This window comes from Podarcis tiliguerta (assembly GCF_965153285.1).
Source record: "Podarcis tiliguerta genome assembly, chromosome: 8".
NCBI classification, from domain to species: domain Eukaryota; kingdom Metazoa; phylum Chordata; class Lepidosauria; order Squamata; family Lacertidae; genus Podarcis; species Podarcis tiliguerta.
The window spans coordinates 5,678,203-5,689,986 of record NC_139541.1 but is presented as its reverse complement, the minus strand read 5'-3'; the positions used below and the strand labels follow the sequence as shown (position 1 = coordinate 5,689,986).

The 11,784-nt window shown below is 48.9% G+C and overlaps 1 protein-coding gene across 1 annotated transcript in view; it reads left to right on the top strand.

The window, feature by feature from the left end:
• The first annotated feature begins 283 nt into the window (after positions 1–283).
• The window catches only part of XPO7 (exportin 7), a 59,435-nt gene continuing 47,934 nt past the window's right edge, over positions 284–11,784 (top strand). The window contains exon 1 of the mRNA XM_083453777.1: positions 284–573. Within this exon, the coding sequence (XP_083309903.1) occupies positions 556–573 (18 nt within the window). The 5' untranslated portion in view covers positions 284–555. The remainder of the gene's footprint in view (positions 574–11,784) is intronic.

Sequence of the window (11,784 nt, the reverse complement as noted above, 5' to 3'; positions counted from 1 at the left end):
GGGAGATGTAGTCCAAAAACACCTGAAGGGCGCCCGGTTGGAGAAGGCTCCCTCAGACGCCTCCTCCCTGTCCCCACACCGCCTGCCCCTCAGAGGCTGGCTGTTTCAGACTAGCTCCTTACCCCCCGCCCTCCGTGGAGGAGCCCTGCCCCGCGCCACGACGCGCGGCCCCTTTAAGAAGCCATGTAAACAAAGTCCGATTCCACCCTGCGCATTCCCGTCCCGGCGCGCGCGCGCAACAGTCTCTCTCCCCCCCCCCCCGCCCGCTCCTGCGCGGTGACGTCACTGCGGCGCGACCGTCGGCTCCCTCCTCTACGCCGCCGCAGAGCAGCCGAGCCATTCCGAAAGCCCGCGCGGCGGCCGCAGCGGCGGCGGCGTCCCTGGTTCGTTCTCAGCCCTCGAGGCCCCCGCTTGACGCCGAGTGCGTGAGGAGGGCCGGCGCCAGTGCGCAGGCGCGGCAGCCCTGGCTGGGTCGCCTGCGGTGGGAGGGGGCGAGAAGCGGCGGCGGCGGCGGCAGCGAGAGCGGCGGCGGGAGCGGAACATGAATGGAGCAAAATGGCGGATCATGTGCAGGTGAGGGGATGCGCGAGGGAGAGCGGGGCTCGGCGGACAGGCCGCGCCGCCGTGGCCAGAGACCTGAGGGGGCTCTCGGGGCCTAGCCTGGCGGGGGCCACCCGGGGGCCGGGCCTAGCCTGCCGGGGGCCGTGAGAGAGAGAGCGCGCGCGGGCCGAGCTCGGCGGGCGCCTCCTGGGCCTGCGCCGGAATGGAGGAGGAGGACGGGCGCCCGGGAGAAGTTCGCGGCCGGCCCTTCCAGCACCCGCTTCTGCCCGGTTCGAGGCGCGTGACTCCCCGGTCACGGCCCGGAGCCCTGGGCCCGTGTAGCTCAGGACCGCCTGCACTGGCTGGCAGGCAGCGGGTTTCCAGGAGGGCTTCCCACCTGGAGATGCCGGCGGGGGCTGAGACTGGGGGCTTCCTCGCATGCAAGGCAGGTGGTGTGGCTCGTGGCCAGGCGGAGGGAGAGGCGCGGGCGAGAGAAGCGGGGTCGGATCCGGCCCCGGGGTTTGATGCTGAGGAGTCAAAAAGGGCTCCGGCTCCCTCTGATCCAGCTTTCTGGGTTTGGGAAGGGGGCGAAAAGATAGAGCACATCAGAGCTAGGAAGCCCAAAACCCAACAACTAGCCTCGGCCCACTTCTTAGTCACTTGCCTGGGCTGCACTGGCTTCCACGGAAGGGATAGCAAAAACAACCTTCTGCCCTCTCTCTAGTCCCAAGAAGCGCAGCGTTGTGCCGGAATTTTTACTCCTCTCAGTTGCTCTTTTGCAAAGTCTGCTTTGGTCAGTCCAGCCTCCTTGGTGGTCTTTTTGCCAGGACTGTGCTGTGGTTTAGGAAGAGTGGAGAACTTGCAGGAGTTGCTCGGCGGGGGATGTGGACCTTGGGCTCCTCCAGGGCAGTGGCTCTAGGCATAACATCCCCCAGCCTGCTCCTTCTGGATTTGGTACCTCCAAGTGCCACAAGGGTGAGCTGTTCATTTGCTCGTAACTTGGCTGTGCAAGTTCTTGGAGATGAAATGCTTTGGAGTCACTTAGCACATTGCAGAGAAAAATGGCTCCCCGCTCCTCCACCACCCATCATAGGTTGACATGTCTTTTCTGAAAGGCATTTGTGTAACTCCTTATAATTATTCCCCCAGGAACAGCAGCAGACTGAGAGGAGGTATGTGTGTACCATCTCCCCTCAGATTTACAAGTGGCTATGGTTGACACCAAGTGGGAATGCGAGCACCTGTCTGTTGGAATGCATGAAGTGCCTCAAGTGTTTCCCAGATAGATTTCTTTTCTTTTTCCCATTTTCCTTAGTTTTGCCATTAATAAGAATTAGTAGTCGTCTGATTAAATGTGAACTTCGGCTGTACGTTGATCATTCTTTCTAGCAGAATAGTTAAACTATAGAACTCACTCCCACAGGAGGCGATGATGGCCACCAAACTGGATGGCTTTAAAAGAAGATAAGACGAAACAGCTATTGATGGCCACTGGCTATGAGGTCTATAGTGTGCCTTCACAGTTGGCGCAGCAATGCTTCAGAATACACTATAGGAGGCAAGAGTGCTCCCTGTGCTTGGGTCCTGCTTGCAGGCTTTGCTTTGGAGCATCTGATTGTCCACTGTGAGAACAGGACACAATGGGCAATTGGCCTGATCCAGCAGGCTCTTTATAGGTTCTTACGTTAATCTTTGGATATATTCACTAGTCATTTGTTTTAATACACCATATGCGCAAATTTAAAATAAGTTTCATAATGGCAAAACATCCCGTTTTCTGTTAAGTTTGTTCAGGCTGCCTTTATACCAGGTGAGCTTTCTTGTCCATTGAGCCCAGGATTGTCTACTCCAATAATAATAATAATAATAATAATAATAATATATCACATATTAAAAACTTCCCTGAACAGGGCTGCCTTCAGATGTCTTCTGAATGTCAGGTAGTTGTTTATCGCTTTGACATCTGATGGGAGGGCGTTCCACAGGGCGGGTGCCACTACCGAGAAGGCCCTCTGGCTGGTTCCCTGTAACTTGGCCTCTCGCAGTGAGGGAACCGCCAGAAGGCCCTCGGAGCTGGACCTCAGTGTCCAGGCAGAACGATGGGGGTGGAGACGCTCCTTCAGATATACTGGACCGAGGCCGTTTAGGGCTTTAAAGGTCAGCACCAACACTTTGAATTGTGCTCGGAAACATACTGGGAGCCAATGTAGGTCTTTCAAGACCAGTGTTATATGGTCTCGGCGGCCGCTCCCAGTCACCAGTCTAGCTGCCGCATTCTGGATTAGTTGTAGTTTCTGGGTCACCTTCAAAGGTAGCCCCACATAGAGCACATTGCAGTAGTCCAAGCGGGAGATAACCAGAGCATGCACCACTCTGGCGAGACAGTCTGCGGGCAGATAGGGTCTCAGCCTACGTACCAGATGGAGCTGGTAAACAGCTGCCCTGGATACAGAATTGACCTGTGCCTCCATGGACAGCTGTGAGTCCAAAATGACTCCCAGGCTGCGCACCTGACCCTTCAGGGGCACAGTTACCCCATTCAGGACCAGGGAATCCTCCACACCTGCCCGCCTCCTGTCCCCCAAAAACAGTACTTCTGTCTTGTCAGGATTCAACCTCAATCTGTTAGCCGCCATCCATCCTCCAACCGCCTCCAGACACTCACACAGGACCTTCACCCCCTTCACTGGTTCTGATTTAAAAGAGAGGTAGAGCTGGGTATCATCCGCATACTGATGAACACCCAGCCCAAACCTCCTGATGATCTCTCCCAGTGGCTGCATGTAAATGTTGAAAAGCATGGGGGAGAGGACAGAACCCTGAGGCACCCCACAAGTGAGAGCCCAGGGGTCTGAACACTCATCCCCCCCCCCACCACTTTCTGAACACGGCCCAGGAGGAAGGAGCGGAACCATGTATGACAGTGCCCCCAGCTCCCATCCCCTCAAGACGGTCCAGAAGGATGTTATGGTCGATGGTATCAAACGCCGCTGAGAGATCCAGCAGAACTAGGAAACAGCACTCACCTTTGTCCCTAGCCCGCAGGAGATCATCAACCAGTGCGACCAAGGCAGTTTCAGTCCCATGATGAGGCCTGAATCCCGACTGGAAGGGATCCAAATGGTCCGCTTCTTCCAGGCGTACTCTAGCTTGCTGCCGCTCTCCAGTCTTCAGTTCCACCACCTGATTCCCTAACTAGAGATTGAACTTTGTTCTACTATCAAAAGTTTCGAGTTACCATCAACTGGGATGATAATTTAAATTCATTCCAATGAATGTATTTATTTATTGCATATATATCTCACCTTTTCTCAAAGGAGCTCAAGGTGATGTACATGTTTCTCCCCTTCCTCATTTAATCCCCACAACAACCCTGTGAGGTAGGTTTGGATGAGTGGCAGCGACTGACTCAAGGTCACCTACTGAGCTTTGTGTCCAAGTGGAGATTTGAATCCTGGTCTTCTAGGTTCTAGTCCAGCCCTCTAACCACTACACCACACTGGCACGAGTAGAATCATAGAATTTCAGATTGGAAGGGAACACAAGAGTAATCTAGTCCAACCCTCTGCAATGCAGGGATCTTTTGCCCAATGTGGGGCTTGAACCCACAACCCTAAAATTAAGGAGTATCTTGAATGTCCTTCTCTAGTGAAGTCTGGTGTATGCCAAATGTGAAAAACCCCATTGCAGGTTCTGGTTGGCTTCCAAGCAGCCTGAATTTAACACATCTTGGATCAATTCAAAACTTTATTGCTTGCATCATATTGACTATATGTGGTGATCTTGTGAATAAATGAACATGAGTTCTCAGCTTTTAAAACAAAAAAATACTAGCCCTCCTTGCATAAAGATATTGACCTGGCAAGCAGTTATTTACAGGTCTAGTGTATGATTCCCCACACCAATGCTTGGGTGGATATATTTCATTGCCGGATGTATGGGGGTCCAAATGCAGAGAGGTAATCTGGATTTGCTGATAGATCTCTGCATTGTTTGCAGCAAACTGGCAAGGAGTTCTGTCTCCTAGTTTAAGAGCAGCAGCAACAAAATTACCCTCCTCCCAACACACATAAACACACACACACACACACACACACACACACACAAAACTAACCTAATTTGTGCTTCTAAAAGGGAGAAAGCTTGGGGTAACTGGGAGCCCCTTTTGTGGAAAAAACTGTGAGCTCTGGAATGCAAAGCACATTCCTGGGTTCAGTTTTAAGTGTATGTTTTTTGCACCAGCTGTGATTGATAGATCTTGGGGTTCTAGTAAAAATTGTAAGTAAATCCAGCAAGCAAGAAGCCTGTCCACACCTCTCCTCAGGTCAACCTTCAGTCAGATAATAGGCAGTTCCAGTTCAATAGAGAGAGATCTGTATTTACCAGGTGTTACCTGTCAGTTATGGGACGCAGGTGGCACTGTGGTTTAAAGCCTCAGCGCCTAGGACTTGCCGATCAAAAGGTCGGCGGTTTGAATCCCCGCGGCGGGGTGCGCTCCCGTCGCTCGGTCCCAGCGCCTGCCAACCTAGCAGTTCGAAAGCACTCCTGGGTGCAAGTAGATAAATAGGGACCGCTTACTAGCGGGAAGGTAAACGGCGTTCCGTGTGCTGCGCTGGCTTGCCAGAGCAGCGATGTCACGCTGGCCACGTGACCCGGAAGTGTCTGCGGACAGCGCTGGCCCCCGGCCTCTTGAGTGAGATGAGCGCACAACCCTAGAGTCTGGCAAGACTGGCCCGTACGGGCAGGGGTACCTTTACCTTTACCTGTCAGTTTAATATTGAAAAAGAAGTGATTAACAAATAATGTACGTGAGAAGGGAAGTTACCCAGCAGGTGAGAGCCTGATGGATCACTCCAATGGCACATCCAGTCCAGCATCTTGTTCTCACAGTGGCCAACCAGATGCCTTTGGGAAACCAGCAAGCACAACCTGAACACGACCATTTTCCACTCCTGCAGTTTCCAGCAACTGGTATTCGGAAGCATTTCTGCCCTCCGGACTCATAGCCATTGATAGCCCTCTCCTCCACCAATGTGTAACCTTTCATCCCATTCTAAAACCCAAGAAGGTATCTGTAAATCGAAAAAATAAATAACCTCCCCTCCCTCTCCTTGTTTTGTTTGGGCAACCCTTCACAATACTGCCACAGGTGCAGAGAGTTGCAGTTTTCTTCCTGCAGATAGGTTAGCCACATTCTCTTGTTTTTTAGTCTACAGGCCCTTGTTGCTTTCAGTCCATTTGCTGGCTGTGGTAGATGCCTCTGAACTCAGCTGCATATCAGGAGCAGTATCTGCTTGAACCACCATCTCCCTGACTGTTTCAGCTGTCCTGCTGTTTGTCCTCCTTTCTGGGATTTAATGGTGAAGCTCTTGGGTGCTTTTAGAAATTGTTCTATGAGAGAGTTCTTTACTGTCACAGCAGGATGTTGTTGGCTGGTGTGGATTGCATTTGAATAGAACTTTTCTGGAAGCAGGCCTTGTTGGGTATCACATTTGGGCTTTTGAAATAATCCTTCCTAGGTAAGATTGGATAGTTACCTTGGAGGGTTTTTGCCTCACTCTGTAGCACATGACATGTTGTCTAGAGCTGTTCTTCTGCACTTGTCTGACAGCCCTGTACTTGCTCTCAGTTTGTGGTACACTGCTGTCATCTGGATTCGGTAGATAGCCAGATCAGAGTAGAGGTGGTGAATGGCATGAGATTGGACAAGATAGCATGGCTCTTTCAGTTCTGATCTTATGTAAATGTTCTCTCCCCACCCTAATGCACTCCTGGGCAACTTGTAAGTCATCGAGGCAAGCACAGTCCAATACAGATGGTGGCCTGCTGGGGTCTTGATCGGTCCTCTGTTTTGCGATCCCTGGGAATTGGCAAAAGGTAGTCTATTTAGGCCACGGAGGTCCACAAGTTAGAATCATGGAATTGTAGGTTGGAAGAGATCCTGAGGGTGATCTAGTCCAACCCCCTGCAATGCAGGAATAATTTGTGCAGTTTTATGCGAGCCTTCCCCAGCCTAGTTTCATCTCTCCGTATGTTTCAGACTGCAACTCCTTTCAGCCCCTACCAGCTTGGCCATATGAGGCTGGGGGAAGTTGACTCTAAAACATCTGGAGGACACTGGCTTGGGGGTGGCTGGTTTGGATACGGTAGCAGATCAGTGCTTATTCTATAGCCCTGTGACGGCTTGAAAAACAAGGCTGCCACTGTTAACTGAGGGAGAAAGTTGGTGTACAGTGGTACCTCAGGTTACATACGCTTCAGGTTACAGACTCCGCTAACCCAGGAATAGTACCTCGGGTTAAGAACTTTGCTTCAGGATGAGAACAGAAATCGTGCAGCAGCGGCAGCAGGAGGCCCCATTAGCTAAAGTAGTGCTTCAGGTTAAGAACAGTTTCAGGTTAAGAACGGACCTCCAGAACGAATTAAGTTCTTAACCCGAGGTACCACTGTATTTTTGCTCGGTGCTCATGACTTTTGCTTTGGACTTGGAAGGGCTGTTATTGTGCATATCCATTGCAGAAGATGCTCAGAGTGGCTTGATGCTGCCGTTATTGGAAAGTATGTTGAAGCCATCATCTGCTCCAGTCCCATTGGAGTGTTTCTCCAAACAGCAGATTCTGCAATAGTCAAAAAAGTACCGCTTTCCCTAACCCTACTGCTGCCCCACTTGTCTACTTTTGAGTTTTCTTGTCTTCAGTATTGCTGCCTGTTGAAAGTGTATCTGTCTGTGTTGCTGTTCTGGGACTGCTTGTGATGTCAGCCCCAACACCACACATCATGATGGCTACCATAAAACAACTGACTTGGTGTATATTTCTTTCATTCAGTCATTTGAGCTTTGGGAAGAGAATCTACATAACATAAAGTAGCACTTTTTCAGTCCTTTCTGTAGCATTCCCCCTACCCCTACCCCCAGAGTATAAAGTGGCTTTAATAACAACAACAACAACAACAACAACAACAATAACTCTATTAAAACAAAAGGTGCCTAGATTATCAGTTGTGGCAACCGTAACCGAGGTTTAAGGTGCCATTCGGTGATTAGGTTATACATCTGAGTTTCTAACATTGCTTGTTCATAACTGCTTGTATTCTAGCAATACTGACATCTGTTATACTCTTCGCTACACTGCCTGACATTTTATCAGTACCAATGCCCACTTAACTGTTCAGCATGCTACCAGTACCTGCCATCTTTTTAAATCAGTCACCTGACCAATATAGTGTTTGGTTCTGACTTCAACTTCTGGAATGGCTTTAGACTCCACCCTGGCCTCAGTTAAAGTTACTAAGGCACTTTTGGGAACCCTTTGGTCCTCAGGAACTGGCCATCGAAAGTTTTGCTGTCAGCGCTCCCATCACTAGCAGACAGGCTTTTCCTGATGTTTCACATCTCCCAAGAAGTACGGTCCTCTCTCCAGTCCACTTCCTGACTTCCTGTTGCTGCAGGACACCTGAGGCATTTAAGCATCAGCTTTGACTTCACGGATGCCCCTGTTCCACTAGCATTTGGGTGCCAAACTCCACCGTTCCATTCACACTTTGTGCATGAGCCCCGTGGGTTGTTGGTTGCCATCAGGCTTCAGAATTAAGCAGGGCACCGGGCACATTTCAAACTTAAAGATTCTCCATTTGTGAGCACCTCAAAAAGTCTGCATGCCATTTTTTGTGTCTGGCTGATACTCGAGGATTACCTAAATGTATATATTTTGAAGCCTCAGAATATATGTTAAGGATAGGCAATATGCTGAGGAGTTTAACAATAAAGAGTAGAGTGTTTTGAAAATTGAAGTATGGTACCAATATTTTTACTGTAAACACCAAATTAAACATGTCTTAACAATTTCTGTTAAAAATGTGATATTAACAGTGTTTCACTTAAGTGAATTGTGTATTAGTTCATGCTTATCAAAATAATAAACAAAAAGTGCTGCCGACCCCTTCCCCCAAATGGCGACTAGACATTCTCTTTTGGCGCCCACAACCCAGGTTCCAGGAGCCATTTGGCTCCTAGCTTTTCTATTCCAATTTCTAACACTGGTTGCTGTACTGGGTATGCAGTAGAGTTTGTCTCACTTCCCATGGCACCATCAGTTAAACCCTCCGTCTCCTCCTTTTAAAAGAGGCGATCAAAGCCCTGCTCTGAAAGGGTGCAGTGGGATCTACTGGCTTAATGGGTTCCGTTCAAAGTATTTCACCGTTGCCAGAAAGATGGAGACTTCTTGCCAATACTAGACAATAAGGATAGGGTTTTTTTTAAAAAAAAAATTAACTTTATGAAGTAATCAAAATACTCTACAACAAAGCAAAGAGTTAGGTGGTGAGTTGCTGTTATAAATCCATAGTACATGGTTGGATATTACATTGGGACATGAAGAGGTTCAATCCAAAGTCAGACTAGAAAATACGATCATTGTTTTCACAGGAACAGAGAGAACCAGTAATATCGGTATGCTGCCAGTACCAAATAAAAAATTTATGGGAACCTACCAGACATGAGATTGTTTGTTATTAAACATCAAAAACATGCACCATGGGGTGGTTTGGTCCATTGGCTTGGTGCCTTGAGAAGCATGCATCAAATGGGTCCAACTTTTCTGAAATTACAATATGTATAGGGCCTTCTGAAACCAAAGGCGAATAAGAGGTGACATGATAGAAGTTCATAAAATGGCTCGGCTCTGCCTCCACAGTTGGAGAAAGCAATGCTCCTGAATACCAGTTGCTGGAAACCATAGGAGTGGAGATTGCTCTGGTGCTTGCACAGGTTTCCCACAGGCATCTAGTTATCCACTGTGTGAACAGGTCAAGATGCTGGACTAGATGGACCCTCTTTAGCCTGATCCAGCAGACTCTTGTAGTGTTATTATGAAAGAGGAGGTGGAGTGCTTGCTACATCTTGTTTTGAGATTTACCTTGGAAAAAACTCCAGCTAGTGCTTCTTCAGTGCTCGCTGTCTCATGCTTCCATCCTTATCTAGTGTGCACAGGGCTCCTTCACTGCATCGCTGCTATGCTCAATACTACTTTATCTAGGTTCAAAGGCCTGATATTGTCCAGCCATAGTAAGGAATAATCCCCACCCTTGGGTTGGCCAAACACATGCCTTCATTGGCTGGCAGCTGGAAAATGAGCATTTGGCAAGTCTGAACAGGGTGGTGTACAGTGTTCTGTAGCTGGAGGGGTAGACACAGAATGGGGCACCAAGGGGGTTGAAATGTTCTGAACTCTTGTACAACAAAGAAAATCCCTAAGAATCTCCAAAAGCCATCTTAGAGTGTGTTTGAATGAATCAGTCTTTTAAAGTGGCCACATACTGAGTTTTTCTGGGGCTCTCAACATTGCAGTTTGTTCTGTATGGTTTCATTGGGCTTTTTATTAGTGTGATCTGGCCATCTAGCGTCAAGTAGTTTATTTTAGAACTTTTTGTGTAGATGTACATAAGCCACGGGACGCGGGTGGCACTGTGGGTTAAACCACAGAGCCTAGGACTTGCCGATCAGAAGTTCGGTGGTTCGAATCCCTGCAATGGGGTGAGCTCCCGTTGCTCGGTCCCTGCTCCTGCTTATCTAGCAGTTTGAAAGCACGTCAAGTGCAAGTAGATAAATAGGTACCACTCCGGCGGGAAGGTAAATGGCGTTTCCATGCGCTGCTCTGGTTCGCCAGAAGCGTCTTAGTCATGCTGGCCACATGACTCGGAAGCTGTACGCCGGCTCCCTCGGCCAATAAAGCGAGATGAGCGCTGCAACCCCAGAGTCGGCCAGGGCTGGACCTAATGGTCAGGGGTCCCTCTACCTTTACATAAGCCACATTGTGATGGTTATACCTAAAAGGCAGTCCAAGAATTCCTCAATAATAATAATAAGTAGAGTTTCATATCCACTGCCCTCATTCTTCAAATAATGAATGCAGAAAGATGGAGAGGGTTTTTGCAACCGAGAGATTTATTCAACTTGGGAAATACAGGAAGACTCCAAGAAGCTGGGCTGCGTTAGCACAACCTGCACTTTACCTACACTGCTGTCTAGCCTTCCAAGCTTGAGGTTGCACCTTCCAAAGAGGAAGGTGAAATAGCAAAGCTGTTATTTGTTGCTACTCACTCTATTGTCCTAGACCAGGATGAGGTTTCGTCACTCTGTCCTTTTTGCCTCCAGCTCAGTCCACGCTGGCTGTGGCCACCAAACTCAGACACCAGTTATTCCATCCCCTTATAAGAGCATACGAAGAGCTCAACCAAATAAGGCCCATCTAGTCCAGCGTCCTGTTCTCACAGTGGCCAACCAGATGCCCCAATGGGAAATTTGTAAGCAGGACCTGACCACAAGAGCACCTTCTTGCTGTTGTGGTTTTTCAGCAGGTGGTGTGCAGAAGTATAGTTGCCTCCAACTGTTGTTCTGGATCACAGGCCCCAAGGAGTGGTTTGATGCAGGGACACCAAAGAAGGGTGTCAAAAACACCAGGTTGGCCAGTTATAGTTCTTTATTAAAGAAATTAGTCAACTTACAACACAGTGTTCAAAGCCTCACAGTGAGAGTTTGTCATGACTTCTTTGCACCCAAGCAAACATGTATACATCTTTTATTCACAAAGCAGCTTACATCAGTTTACCCAGAACCTCCCATCACACCTGGTCCATGAGGCCATAGGTGGCAGCTATCCAAAGCTTCTCCCCTGTGTCTGGTCCTAGTGCCCAGCATCCCAAGTCCTATAGATAAGTACAGCAACAAAGTAAGTCAATTAGCATATATCAAAGCAAGCGAATATATGAGCTCATTCTTCCAACAACTACCAATTATTTTGGGGTTATCTTGACTACCAAGATGGCACTTGCAGGCTTTCTGGAACATTTCACCTTTGGTTCAACACATCTGTGAAGGCAAAATATAGCCATTATAGACCAGTAGCTATGGAGAGCTCTCTTCTCCAGTATGAGTCTCTGCCTATTCCTTGTTCCTGCACCCCAGTTTGATCCTTCTCTTGCACTCCATTCTCTTCTTCTGACCTTTAGAAAAGAAGAGAGCCTGCTAGATCAGCCCAGTGGCTCATCTTGTCCAGGATCCTGTTCTCACTGTGGCTGGTGAGATCCCCGTGGGAAGCCACAAGCAGGGTTCTCCCACAAGAGCACTCTCCTTCCCTGTGGTTGCCGGCAACTGGTATTTGGAAGCATTGCTGCCTCCAGCTGTTGAACATCTGGAGGCAGCAGTGCTTCTGAATACCAGTGGCATGCCATCTGAAGCCTAAGTTA